Source organism: Mus pahari, chromosome 23, assembly GCF_900095145.1.
Source record: "Mus pahari chromosome 23, PAHARI_EIJ_v1.1, whole genome shotgun sequence".
Lineage (NCBI taxonomy): Eukaryota > Metazoa > Chordata > Mammalia > Rodentia > Muridae > Mus > Mus pahari.
In genome coordinates this window covers 40582769-40597425 of record NC_034612.1, presented here as the reverse complement: position 1 = coordinate 40597425, position 14657 = coordinate 40582769, and the positions used below count along the sequence as shown (strand labels likewise).

General features: G+C 46.5%; 1 protein-coding gene across 10 annotated transcripts in view; it reads right to left on the bottom strand.

Annotated features, from left to right (window-relative positions):
- The window catches only part of Fry (FRY microtubule binding protein), a 398256-nt gene that overhangs the window by 59377 nt on the left and 324222 nt on the right, over positions 1-14657 (bottom strand). For all 10 annotated transcript variants that reach the window (XM_029533782.1, XM_029533775.1, XM_029533774.1 and 7 more), the window contains exons 37-45: positions 13600-13750; positions 12812-12915; positions 11690-11875; positions 9984-10182; positions 7566-7687; positions 5677-5864; positions 4441-4535; positions 2064-2704; positions 568-665 (exon numbers count right to left, since the gene is read on the bottom strand). In XM_029533782.1, the coding sequence (XP_029389642.1) occupies positions 568-665; positions 2064-2704; positions 4441-4535; positions 5677-5864; positions 7566-7687; positions 9984-10182; positions 11690-11875; positions 12812-12915; positions 13600-13750 (1784 nt within the window). The remainder of the gene's footprint in view (positions 1-567; positions 666-2063; positions 2705-4440; positions 4536-5676; positions 5865-7565; positions 7688-9983; positions 10183-11689; positions 11876-12811; positions 12916-13599; positions 13751-14657) is intronic.

Below are 14657 nucleotides of genomic sequence, written 5' to 3'. Positions count from 1 at the left end.
TTCTCTCTCTCTCTCTCTCTCTCTCTCTCTCTCTCTCTCTCTCTCTCTCTCTCTCTCTCTCTCTCTCTTTCTAGATAGGTCTTCTCTGTGTAACCCTGGAACTCACTCTGTAGACCAGACTGGCCCTGAACTTAAGAGATTCACCCGTCTCTGCCTCCCGAGTGCTGAGATCAGTGGTGTGCACTGTACCACCGTCTGGCTCCCACTTACTTTTCTTTTTTTTTTTAAAGATTTATTTATTATATGTAAGTACACTGTAGCTGTCTTCAGACACTCCAGAAGAGAGTGTCAGATCTTGTTCCAGATGGTTATGAGCCACCATGTGGTTACTGGGATTTGAACTCGGGACCTTCGGAAGAGCAGTCGGGTGCTCTTACCCACTGAGCCATCTCACCAGCCCCCCACTTGCTTTTCTTAATAATGCAAAGAATTTAAAAAGCCAATTTGTAACAGCCCACCGAGAGATGTCCATTATGAGTGATATCAAGTTTTGAGACGACCACTGCCTCCTCCAAACCAGCCATTTCGGCCTGGCGCGGAGACTCCCTGACGAAGTCTAAGGCATACCTGAGCGATCCTTTCAGCTATATCCTTACAGAACTGACTGGGATTTTCAAAATGCTGGATCAGTTGAGGCAGCAGACACAAGACATTCAGCGGAAATCCTGGATGAGAGAAGACACAGTGGCATAGCTGAGTATTATGCTGTGACTGGTAACAGTGGGAAGGAATATACTGATTTTATTTTGTTCCAAGGCAATGTGAAATTGGTCTTGTTGTTAGAGTCATTTAAGGCAGGGTTTCACATAGGCCAGAATCATCAAGGGTGACCTTCAAGTTTTGACCTGCCTGCCTCCACTTCTAGAATGCTGGGTTTATAGGTGTGTACCTCCATACTTGGTTGTATGTGGTACTGGGAATTGAATCTAAGGCTTTGTATAAGCTAAGCAAGCCCTGTCAGCTAAACCATCATGCCCCAGACAGTTTTGTGGAGGAGGGTAAAGATGATCTGATAAAGAAATCTATGAAAAACACAACCAAAAGACATGGACTACAAAGGAGACACTGGAGTACACTTGAGATTTCCATATAGGATTGTCACCTGCTTGTGAGCAAGGAGGACTCACACAGATCTCACTGTGACAGACACTGACCTGAGCTGAAGCATCCGTTTAAGATTCTGCAACAATAAAAATGTAAGCTGGATGTGGTAGCATACGCCTTTAATTCTAGCAACTTGGGAAGCAAGGGCAGGAAGATCTCTGTGAGTTCAAGGCCAGCCTGGTCTACATAGTGAGTTCAGGGACAACCACAGCTATGTATCGACCCTGTCTCAAAACAACAACAACAACAACAAAACCAAACAACCAACCAAAACAAAACAAAGCAAAGAACCCAGTGTGTTTTAAAACTGGTCATGGTGGCACACACCTCTAGTGCCAGCATTCAGGAGGCCGGGGCAAGCATAACAGTCAGGTGAGATAAAAAACCCAAACATATTTAAGCCTTAGTCATGCAACTGGAAAAACCCTTTAAAAGAATAATTGCTCAGTATGGCTGTTAAAACCTAATTAGTGAAATGCATTCTTAGTCACTTGCCATGGTATTAAAAAGCTGGTGTGTTGATTTTGCTTAATTTAGAACAACAGAAAGCCAATGCAAATTTTTCAAGAGGACAGAGAAGGGAAGAGAAAAACAAGATTTGGGAATTAGGAAAGAAATGTACAAGAGCAAGAGGCTCAGTTGACAATGTTTGCAGTTTGACCTGAAATCATGAACACACATACATACACACATGCACACAAACATACATATACATGCACACAAACATACACACATACGTGGACACACATGCACACAAATACACACACACGCAAACATACATGTACATGGACACACATGCACACAAACATACACACACGTACGTGCACACACACATAAAAATTACTGTTCCTGTTACTCGATTGCCAGTATTTAATACTGTAGGCACAGATATACGGTATTTCTCTAAAGCTGAATGCTGCCACCAGCAGGGCTACGGGCAGGCGTGGCGCTGGCCTTACCAATAGCTTGGGACGAGTCCACCATGGGTACTCTGGACACTGGTGTCAGCAAGCTGAAAAGCTGCAGGGTCAGGTCTGTGGTGGTGAGAGAGGTGAACCCCTTCAGGAGCAGCTGCTGTAGCCCCGGGAAGTCTGCCCACTTGAGCTGCGCCTGGAGTTTCTCCAGCTTTTCTCGGTTCTCAGCTTTCTCCAGTGGCATATGTGCCAGCAGTCGGTTCAAGAGCCGTAAGGCCATCAGGTATTCGAACTCAAAGTCAGACTCCATCAGGGCCACCGTGACCCAGAAGATGGTGGCCAGCAGGTTGGAGGGATGGCTTACGTGGGACGGGTCCGTGAGGCTCTCCTTCAGGGAGGAATTGCTTCTGGTTTTTGAGGAAAGGCCTTGTTGGGTGCAAGCTTGAATTCTGTCCAGGGTGGCACTCCGAGGCGGGTCCGAGGATCGGTCCACGACACCGAACTTCTTGGGCACAGAGAAGCTTCTCTGGTGCCGGCTCCGCTCTGCAGTCGTGGTGTTGCCCCCGCCGCCGCCGCCACTACTGCCACCACCGCCGCCCGGAGTCCCGGGATTGACGTTCAGCTGTCCCGTGCTTTTCCTGCTCGCTGTCAGTTTACTGCTAGAGCTTAGATCCGGCGACGAAGAACTAGGTACAAACAGAGGTGAAATCAGTGGAACGCCAGTGGGTGCCACTGAAGAGCTGGTCGCTTGTGCTCTGAGAAGCAGCTATGGAGGAGAATCCCTAGAGAACACCACCCTAATCGGTGCGACCACCCTGACCTTGCCTAGGAAGCTAAGCAGGGTCAGACCTGGTTAGTACTAGGATGGGGGGCGGGGCGGGGTTGGGGTGGGCGGGGCATCCACTTTCTACTTAAATGTCTTTTAAGTTAAGGCTATGAGAAATAAACCTTAGCAAGAACATTCTCCCAAAACAGACACCCAATACAAACGTTCGATCACGGAAAGCCTAAAGTCCCAGAGATATCCGTAGGCTTTCCTTTGCCTTCCGTTTGAATGTGATTGGGAATAATTCTAAAATAAGACAGACTGGCAAGCACAAAATTTATCTCCTCTTAACTTAGAACAGGATGTTGTCAAGAAGGAAGAAGGTAAGTAAGTACACACAGCAAAGGAAATGTTTTTATACTTAGAAAAAAATTTGATTTTCTTGTCCCCCTAACCCCCTGCCATCTGAGGCAGGGTCTCACTATGTAATCCGTGACAACTCAGAACTTATACTGACCAGGCAGGCCTTGAACTTACAGAGATCTTTCTTTTAACTCTACTCATACTGAAAACATCAAACTCTCTATCAGCAGTTTGTTTGGCTCCCTCCCTCCCTCCCTCCCCATCCTCTCTGTGCAGCCCAGGCTGGCCTCAGCCTCAGTGCTAGGATTAAAGGTATCAGGCAATAGATCCAGCTTTACCTATTAAACGTTTACAGATTTAGAGATACGGGTTCAAATAGCGTTGGTGATCACATTAAATGTATAAAAATTGTTCAATTTAAAGATAATAAAATATGTTGGCAGTGGTGGTGCACACCTTGAATCCCAGCACTTGAGAGGCAGAGGCAGGTGGATCTCTGTGAGTTCGAGGCCAGCCTGGTCTACAGAGTGAGTTCCAGGACAGCCAGGGCTACACAGAGAAACCCTGTCTTGAAAAAACAAACAAACAACCAAAACTAAAAATAAACAATAAAATAAAATAGCCAGGTGTAGTAGCTCATGCCACTCCCAGGAGGTAGAGGCATGGAGATCTCTGAGTCAGCCTGCTCTACATAGTGAGTTTCAGGCTAGCCCAGAGAAAGAAAATTTCTTTTTAAAATTATTTTTATTTTTATATGTATGAGAGTTTTGCTTGCATGTATGCATGTGTATTGCATGTGTTCCTGGTGCCTGCAAAAACCAGATGTGTGCATCAGATAGATGTCCTGGAACTGGAATTAAATATGGTTATGAGCTACCATTTAGGTGTTGGGACCATGTTTTAAGATACATATATAGTGAGTGTATGTGTGTGTCTGTGATAACAACCCCTTTACTTGTTTAAATTTAAGAAAATAACAAAGGGTGCTCAGGGGTTAAGAATACTTACTGCTCTTGCTGAGGCCCTGGGTTCGATTCCCAGAGCCGCCTTCATGGCTCACACCAACCTGTAACTCCCAGTCACTTGGGTGGGATGCACATTCATACACATAAATCTAAAAAAATTTTTTTCTTAATAAAAGAAAACATCAAGTGCACTTTTTAGTACTAAGTAGATTTTTAAAAACCTACACCTGTTCTTTGTGCTCTCTCCAACACTCAGCATAGTACATCTGATATGCACACACCAGGGCCTGATTCTCCCTGACACCACGCCCGGCTTGCTGCTTCTCACCGTGATAACATTGTGAAGAGGTCGCTGTTCTTCAAGCAGTCCGACAAGTTATCCACAGCGGCCTCCAGGGTCAGGAGCGCTTCCATCACGTATCCCTGTGGAGCACACAGAGACGGCATTCGGAGCTGCTAACTTCCCGAGGATGAACTACCCTACCCTAAGGCAAACTCTCTTCCTACCAAGACTCCGAAAGCCGGATAGTCATGGCCGCCTTCGTTTACAGTCTCGGATCAGATTATAAATCTTGCTTGGGGGAAATTACACTGCATAGGAGGTAGCCATAAGGATTAATTTCCCCAAGTTGGGCAACCTCAAGGGGATTAAAAATACAGCGGGGCAGGGAGTGGGGGTGTGTGTATGTGCAGGCGCAGGGTTAAGTGGCATCCTGCTGAAGGGAAGGGCGAGCCGCTGGTGGACAATGTGTGGAAGCCAGAGATTAGGAAGCAGGGTGTGGTCGGGAGATCGGTGCCCCTGTGAAACTGACTGGAACTTCTGATGGCCGGAAGGGAGAGAGCCAGGTGTGCAGAGGGCTGGCCTTAGCCTCATAGCCACGCAGTACCCTTGGGTCTAACCTGCTCAGCCCCCAAGGCTCTGAGCTCCACCTATGGGGTCTTTGGCATGCCTCTCTGTCCCATCCTGTCTCCAGGTCAATTTAGAGATCATCCGGACAGGGGAGGGCAGGGCTTGGTTTAGGTACGGCAGCGGGGATCCCTGTCCTGACTGGATACACTGTGTAACCGAGTCCTCAGCAGAGGGTGCAGAGACCCAAATGTCACAAAACAACCCGACCCAATCAATACAAACCAACCCCTTTCCATCCACCATAGAAAACCCACCATTCCTGCCACCAGACAACACAAACGAGGAGCCACTGAAAGGATGCCCTTGTCACAAAATATGTGATCGCCTCTGCTGAGTTTGTAGAAGCAGTTCCCTGGGGTGACTTTTGGAAATAATAAGGATTAGTTTCTCCTTGCCCCCCTCCCATCCCTGGCTGTCCTGGAACCTGTTTGATAGACCAGGTTGACCTTGAACTCTGCTTCCTGAGTGCTGGGATTAAAGGTATGCACCACCACGCCTGGCAAATACAGACTAACTGCTAAAATAGATAATTAATTAATTAATTAATTAATTAATTGTGGTTCTGAGGGTTAAAGCATCTTCTATGGACTCCTGGGGAGTGCTACGATGATGTCACGGAGGGGCACGTACGTAAGTGGTCACGTGCTTCCATACCTGAATCTCATCACCATGTTCTCCGATCACCTCCACCAATCTGGACAGGAGGTCAGACAGGGCATGCGCTGACAAAGGTTGTTTGAGGGCCCGGAAGATCTGGAAAGACCGGCCTGCGTAGTGCCTGGAAGAGCTTGCGAGGGCCGTCTGCAGGGCAACCTCACTCAAATGCTGCTCCAGATGGAAACCTGTGGCCGGAAGAGCGAAGGGCAACCCGTGGTGCTTCACACTGGCGCACCCAAGTCACTGAGGAGACGAGGCGAGTTAGAACAAGCTAACAGTCCCCTATCCTCCCAACCCCACATTTTGACTCTGCCTAAGAAACAAACAGGGCGTGGATCTGGCTCAGTGATAGAGGGCTTGCCTAGCATGTGCCAGACCTTAGGCACTGTGAAAGTGCCTACAAGTGCCTACTATAAGGCCCTAGAAAGATGGCTCATTGGTTAAGAGCACTTGCTGCTCTTTCCTAGAGGACCTGGGTTCAGTTCCCAGCACCTACATGGAGGCTCACAACCACTTGGAATTCCAGTTCCAGGAAATCTGCTGCCCTCTTCTGGTCTCCACAGGCACTGCATGCAAGTGGTGCACATACACACATGCAGGCAAAACAGCCAGACACCAAAAATTTTAAAAGTGAAGGAAAACAATCTACAAACAAGCAGACAAATGAAATAACATAACGTTAAGCCATTTCAAAATAAAAACAAATGTATGAGTCTTGGGAAGTGTAGGAAGAGGTAGAATCTTTGAGACAGGATGGTCCTGGCTCTGAATCAGGGGGCTTCCGACTCTGGGAAAGGCAGGCTTTCTAAGAGCCCACAACCCTCTCTTTGACTCGTGAGGAACAGGCCGTCTCTCTCAGGGAGGTTACAAGAATTAAGCAACACAATGTTAGGCACGCAGCCTGCGCGCACGCACGCATTATTCTTTAACGCCGACCTCTCTATCAGCCGTCTATTGCTCTTTTGCTTTCGTATGTGTCCGTATGTTGATATATTCATGTGTGTACAGGCACATGCTTGGAGGTCACACGTGATGCCAGGTGTCTTCCTCAGTGGCGCTCTCTCCTTACTTTTGGAGACAGCGTCTCTCACTGAACCGGGAGTTGGCCCATTTCAGCAAGACTGGCTGCTCAGTGAGCTCTGGAGAGCTACCTGGCCTGACCTCTGAGTGCTGGGGTTGCTGGTGCGTTCCTGCTGGGCTTTACCGACTGAGCCATTTCTCCAGCCCCTGAACTGTTTTTTTTACATGTAAGTATATATAGAATAGTGTCCTTCCTTTCCTCCTTCCCTTTTGTTGAGAAAGGATCTTACACACCGTAGTTCAGGGTGGCCTGGGATTCACTATGTACGGGGGACAGTCCTCTTGCCTCAGCCTGCTGGGTTATAGGACAAGCTACCATGCCTGGCTTACTTCGTTTTGTAGAGAGGTGTTGTTAGAAATAACGTTTTTAAGTAGGAGAACGATAGAGATGCATCTAACTAATTCTAAAGACATCCAAGACCTGGTGCCAAAGTGTCTGCTCTGCCGATGCACAGATCCGGAAATGCAGACACTTCAGGGAAGGCTGTAAATATTACCCGGTCTTGCCGAAGCAAGATCTCAGGTGTCAGAAACCCCCCTGATGAGGTGGGAAAGAAAAGGCAACCTAAAGACACGATTGTTTGGAGTCCCTAAGTTGGTTCTTCTTTCTAAGGAGACAAGAATAGAGGACCCAGTGAAAATAGTAATTTTTTGGGGGGTGGGGTACTGGAAGCCTTTTGACATGTTTGGTTGTCACATGAACATGGACAAAAAGAATAACTCTTATTGCCGTTAGCTGAAGTCTGGAAATGTATAATGTGTTGTCATAGCGGAGTGAGCTCCACGAGAGAGGCAGGCTGAGGTACCTGATCTGGAATCCTTAAACACAGAGACAACGTGACGCAGGAAATTAGAGAGCTGCTCTGCACTCTTGGAGTTCTGGTTTTTGGGTGTGATGTCTTCGTGGCACCAAAGTGGCCCGAATGCCCTAAAACAAAACATACTGATGTTAAACACATGGCTGCCGTTTGGGGTTCAAAGGCACACAAGGGGGTTCTAACTCACAAGATACTGTTTAAAATTATATTATTATTTTTAATTATGGTTAGGCGTGTGCACCTGTGTGTAGGTATGTACCATAAATGTGGTGCTCACAGAGGCCAGCAGAGGGCATCAGATCCTCCTGGAGATGGAGGTACACATAGTTGTGAGCCACCTGATTTTGGTGATGAGAACTGAACTTGAGTCCTCTGGAAGGGCAGCAGTGCTTTTCACCGCTGAGCCATCTCTCCAGCCATATATACATACATGTATGTATATATGTATATATATATGTATATATATATATACATATATATATATATACTGCATATATACACATATATACATATATATATACTGCATATATATGTATGTATATATACATATACATACATATATATGCAGTATATACACACATATACACAACATACATATATAATTTATTAATTATATTCATATACATTTATAATATAATATATAACATAATAATATATTATAATGGCTAATATATAGTAATATATTCCTAAATCTATATTTACATATATATTTAAACTGTAGTAGATTAGTAATTAACTAGAAGAAGCATATCAAAACTTCTGTATTTACTCAAAAATAACTGGTTTGTGGGGATTTGCTTTTTTTTTTTTTTTTTTTTTTTTTTGGTTTTTTGGAGACAGGGTTTCTCTGTGTAGCCCTGGCTGTCCTGGAACTTACTCTGTAGACCAGGCTGGCCTCGAACTCAGAAATCCACCTGCCTCTGCCTCCCAGGTGCCGGGGGAAAAAAGATGCCTGGCTTTTTTTTTTTTTTTTCTAATAAATAAGTACACTGTAGCTGTCTTCAGACACCCCAGAAGAGGGCATCAGATCTTGTTACAGATGGTTGTGAGCCACCATGTGGTTGCTGGGATTTGAACTCAGGACCTTTGGAAGAGCAATCGGTGCTCTTACTCGCTGAGCCATCTCACCAGCCCTTGATTTTTTTTAAAATTAGAATTAATTAATTATCATGACCAATGATGATGTGAATCCATGGGCGCACATGCCATGGTACACGTGTGGAGGTCCGTATACAACTCTGTGGACTCTGCTCTTTCATTCTTTCTACCTTTATGTAGATCCCAGGGATTGAACTCTGTGCGGCGAGACTTTCTAGGCAAGTCCCTTTACCTGCTGAGTCATGTCACCGGCCCTACTGCCATGATTTTAAACTTATTTACAACAATCAAAATCTCTTGTTTTAGGCCAGCAAGAGGGCTCAACAGGTAAGGCATGTGCTGCCAAGCCTGAGGATCTAAGTTCGATCCCTGGGACCTATATGGTGGGAGAAGAGAACTGATTCTGGGTAGGTGTCCTCCACCGGCACCTTCCCCACCTACCGATCATCAATGAATGAATGAATGCAAAATCATCTATAAAAAAGAACGGTGCTTGGCATACTGTAGGTGCTATATTTTGTTTGGGAAATGACATAAAATAGCCGAATTTGCCGATAAGAAAAGTTTATGTTGGTGTTTGGAATCATTACAAAGGTGTAAGATTCCACAGACCCAACAGAAAATGGCTTCTATTATCTAAACTTGTGTTTGAACAGTAAGGATGGGCTGGATTGATGGCTCAGTGGTTAAAAGCGCTGGCTCCTCTTCCAGAGGACCCAGGTTCAATTCCCAGGACCTACATGATGGCTCACAACCATCTGTAACTCCAGTTCCAGGGGATCTTGAGGTGACTACCACCATGCAGTGCTGTCAGACTCTGTGGCAGCCTTGATGTTGACAGATGTGAGCCTGACTTCACATCGCAGGGCATTACTGTCTGCTGCACCATCTTATCATTATATGCCAAATCTCCCTGTCGACTCATCATCCCATCGATGGGATAGGAGACACCTCTTGCAGCATCTGCCCTTGACTCTGGCCAGTATCAATCAGGAGGAAGTAGAACTTCTAAACAGCAAGATCGATTTCCCAGCTGTGTGGCGATTTTTCGACAGCAGCCACCCGGTGCAGCAGCCTGCAGCCCAGCACCCCCATTACCCGCCTGGAGCAGCAGCCTGCCACCCAGCACCCCATTACCCGCCTGGAGCTGCAGCCTGACGCCCAGTACCCCATGACCCACCTGCCTGGAGCAGCAGCCTGGCGCCCAGCGACCCCATTTCCTGCCTGCCTGGAGCAGCAGCCTGGTGCCCATCGACCCCATTACCCGCCTGGAGCAGCAGCCTGACTGACGCCCAGCACTTCCATTACCTGGTCGTCAGAAACTCGATGAGCTTGCTGGCCTTCTCGTCCGTTTCAGTGGCTGCGTCGACGTCTTCCACTTCCTGGGTCATCTGTGGGAGGTTCCCGCTGCTGCCCCCCAGACTTATGCTGGAGGAGGTAGAACTAGAGTTGAGGCCGGAGTCCGGCACTGGGGATGACTGATCCTCTCTCAGGAAGTCAAAGCCGCCTAGTGGGACGAGAAGGCAAAGAAGAAAGGGCTAGGGTGCCAGCAGGGTTGCAGGGGCTTGGAGGTAAGTATGAATAAGGTGACATTAAAGAACACCTGATGGTGCTGGAGAGATGGCTCAGAGGTTAAGAGCAAGACTGCTCTTCCAGAGGTCCTGAGTTCAATTCCCAGCAACCACATGGTGGCTCACAACCATCTGTAATGGGATCTAATGCCATCTTCTGGTGTGTCTGAAGATGGCTACAGTGTACTCATATACATAAAATAAACAAATCTTTTAAAACAAAACAAAAACCACTTGATTTGGACCGTGGCTATGATGTTATGTCGTTATGATCAATAACGAGCATTTTTCTTTTTTGGTTTTTTTCAAGACAGGGTTTCTCTGTGTAGCCCTGGCTGACCTCGAACTCACAGAGATCTACCAGCCTCTGCTTCCTGAGTGCTGGGATTAAAGGTGTGTGCCACCACTGCCTGGCACAATCATTTTTCTTTAAACTGCTGCACACACCGGTGTGTGTTTGGTATCATGGGGAAAGATGCTGTATTTCACAGTGGGGTTTGACTAGCTGTCACGGCAAAGGGGTGGTACATGTATGTCTTATGCATACACTGGCCCGACCAATAAATAGTCAAGCTACCAAAGGTCAGTCACCAACTATACTGTCAGGAAATTAGTCTCAAGTATTGGACAATTTAAACATTTAAAATGACTCCTTTAAGAAATATTACCCAATGGCTGCTAGAAAGTTATATTTAATGTTTTTGAGTAAATGTGGTTATGAGCTTGATTAAGTATGTATCTAATATGTGTGTGTGTGCACATATGAACATGTGAACATACAATGTGTACATACATGCATACATGTATTTGGTGCTTGGGATTAGACCCATGACCTCATGCATGCTAAGTGTAGGTTCTATCACTGGTCTATACCCTAACCCTATATTAGCATATTTTAATGAGCTATATCACATGGTATTCAAAGACCTATAGGAGAATACTGTTCTTTTCATTATATATTTAACACTGGATATCTCTAGTTATACTGTGGTTTAAAAATGTATACATTCAACCACCTCTCTTTTCTCTATTTTTAAAATTTGTGTTCTGTCAGATTTCAGTAAAACATAGACTCCGTAAAGCAAAAGGCCCTTCAGGGTAATAAGAAGGCACAAGAGAGACACCTGCACCCTTGCCCTGTCCTGTTCAGGTGGGGGTGGGGGGAGCAGAGTCACCTTATTTCACCACTTCATCCTTCTGTGTCAATATATCAATAGGAACATATTCACAGGGCAGCGGACAAAAGATTTATGAAAAATGCACTTTAAGATACTCAGCCATGAAAAGGCGCTTTGGAGGCAATGTTACACAAAAAACAGTGCCATTTTATCAGGCAGAAAGTGAAGCATAACATCCCGAGGGAAGCGAGTGTGAACTCCACAGCTTCCCGCACTCGCTAGCTTGCTCGTCCCCCCCTGGGGATGCCGTCAATTCTCCTCTTACCAGTATAGAGATACTCAGGCTGGTAAGCTGGCTGCATGGTTAGTGTCTTCGCTTCCCCCATCTCCCGGGTCTGCAGGAGTACAGAGGCAATGGCGTGAAAGTTACTGTTGCAAGAGAGGGCGATGAGGAGGTGAAGCAGCAGCTTTTTGCTGTGCTCGAAGACTTCTGGCCGATAATGGTCCAAACCTGGAACAGAGAGGGCACAGTCTCTTAATATCAACAGCTGCTAAAGCTCACTGAGAAGGCGAAGTCTCCAGGATGCCGGGAGAAATGACTTTAGCTGTCTTTGTTATTCTTGGGTTATCAACATAAAGAAGTTGGGCTTCAGGGAAAATAAGATACTTTGTGACTTAAATGAAGTGCTTGAATAAATGTTGACAGGTGACCTTTTCTTGACCTCTGGGTTTGATGTGGTTCGGTTTCTTTTTTCCTCTCCCCCAATCTGCTATTAAAATGGTTTTGTTGTTGTTTGTTTATGTCTTTGTGAGCTGTCTCGCTTGGAAGTGCAGGCTGGCTTTGAGTTTGAGATCCTCGGTCAGCCCGGTTGAGTGCTGGGATCACAGATGTGTGTCCCCACGCCAGGCTCTCGAACGTAACAGACGTTCTAGATGATTTCCCTCCACTTCTTGCCTGACACTTGGACATCTCAAGCTAGCTGCTAAGCCTGCCACAGTCCCTGTTATGTCTCTCTTTGCTTTCACAAGGGCTTCATGGCTTTCCATCCTCAGCCAAAGACCCCTAAATAAGTCCACAATATTTTGGGTGTCTTGAAACATGCATCATTAGTACGTTTAGATTCTAGAAATGCCAGTTTTGCACGATGACTGATCACCTGGAACATTACATATTACAGAAACGAACACCGAACGGAAATGAGGAAAGAAAGGGCTCATTTCGGAGTGTAACCTACATCTAACGAAACACATGCCTAGGAGACAGGGCCTCTCTGTGTACCCTGCTGTCCTGGAACTCACTCTGTAGACCAGGCTTGCCTCGAACTCACAGAGCTCTGCCTGCCTCTGCCTCCCGAGTGCTAGGATTAAAAGATGTTCGCCAGCACTGCCTGGGCCTCTGGGTGTTTATCATCCTGTTGGTTAGAATCCCCCTTAGAGCCAGTCTTACCCAGAAAGACAGCATGAAGTAACAATGGGAGATGGAGAGCCCAGTCTTCCCTCACACTGTGATCCACCACCATCTCAGTCATAAAAATCACGGCAATATTACACCTGCCCAACAAAACAGAAAAATGAGCATGAACATCTACAGAGGATGAAAATACACCAACGGGTCAAGTCACACAATTCAGTGCCGCCAAGGATCACTGAAAAATGATGGAAATATTTATTCAAGGGAGAGAGACTCTAAGATTTATTTAATTTTACTCTGCGTGCGTCTAAATGGGAACTTCATGTATGCAGTACCCATGGAGGCCAGAAGAGGGCACTGGGTTCCCCCGGAACAGGAGTTAGCGGCAGCTGGCAGGTGGATGCCTGCCATGGAACCCAGGTCCTCCGAAAGAGCAGCAGTGCTCTTTAACTGTGGAGCCATCTCTCCGGCTCCCCAGAGACAACACAGAGCCCCACTACAGGAATTATCCATATATCTTATCACAGAACCGTGACTCTTCTAGCGACAAGAACTGAAGAAAAGGGAGAAATTGAGGATGAGTCCACCCGTTTACATTGCGTGCCGTCTAACAAGCAGCATCGAATTAGTCTCACGATTGTATAGAGTTAAAATTCCGAGGGTCACAGGCTGAGATTTCGCTAAACTGCTAATGTTCTGGAAGCTGGTCGGCAAGGTCACACAGATTTAAAAAGGACCTCCTTTGGTGAGACCTGGCGGAAAGTCCCTGTCTTACTGATGGAGAAGTCTGGTCAAAGCTCCCTCCGCTTATGCATGCCGCTCACCTGTGCAGCGGACCCCGCGGAGTGATGGTCTCTGGGAGGTAGTCGACCAAGGGGGCCCAGCATCCTCCACTGCACGGCATGGGTAAGGGCTGTGGCTGCTTGGCTTCCGTAATACTTAACAACCAGCCGGTGTAGGGAGAGATGGGATCATCTGCAGGGTGAGGAGGACACGGCCGCTTTACTTTCTGGGGGAAAGACTCATGTTTACCGTAGTCGGTGCTTTTAGGAAGAATCTCGTAAATTCGTGCTTGCCAAAACATCGGCTCCGGTACGCGCGTGGATCACGTGCTTGCCGAAACACCATCGGCTCGGTAAGTGTGGATCGCACCGTCAAGTAGGTTAGAATTAGCTGATTAAGTAATTACTCAATGAATTATTACTTGATGATTTTTAGTTCTTCATTATAGAGCAAAGAAAAATACATTTTAAAATGTTCAGTCATGGGGCTGGAGAGATGGCTCAGTGGTTAACAGCACTGGCTGCTCTTCCAAAGACAGTGTACTCACATACATAAAATAAATACATAATTTATATATTAAAAAATGTTCAATTATGATTTCCATTGCAGAGAAATGCAATTCTGTATTTCAAGCTAACATAGAGCAAGAGCCCTAGGGTCATTCTGCAACAACACAAGGGACTGACACAGACAGGTACCACGCCAGGCACTGACCTATGAGACAGACAGGTACCACGTCAGGCACTGTCCTGTGTGACACAGACAGACAGGTACCATGTCAGGCACTGTCTTTCCTGTGTCACACAGACAGACAGGTACCACGTCAGGCACTGTCCTGTGTGACACAGAGAGACAGGTACCATGTCAGGCACTGTCTGTCCTGTGTCACACAGACAGACAGGTACCACGTCAGGCACTGTCTGTCCTGTGTCACACAGACAGGTACCACGTCAGGCACTGTCCTGTGTCACACAGACAGACAGGTACCACGTCAGGCACTGTCCTGTGTCACACAGACAGACAGGTAACACGTCAGGCACTGTCCTGTGTCACACAGACAGACAGGTACCACGTCAGGCACTGTCCTGTGTCACACAGA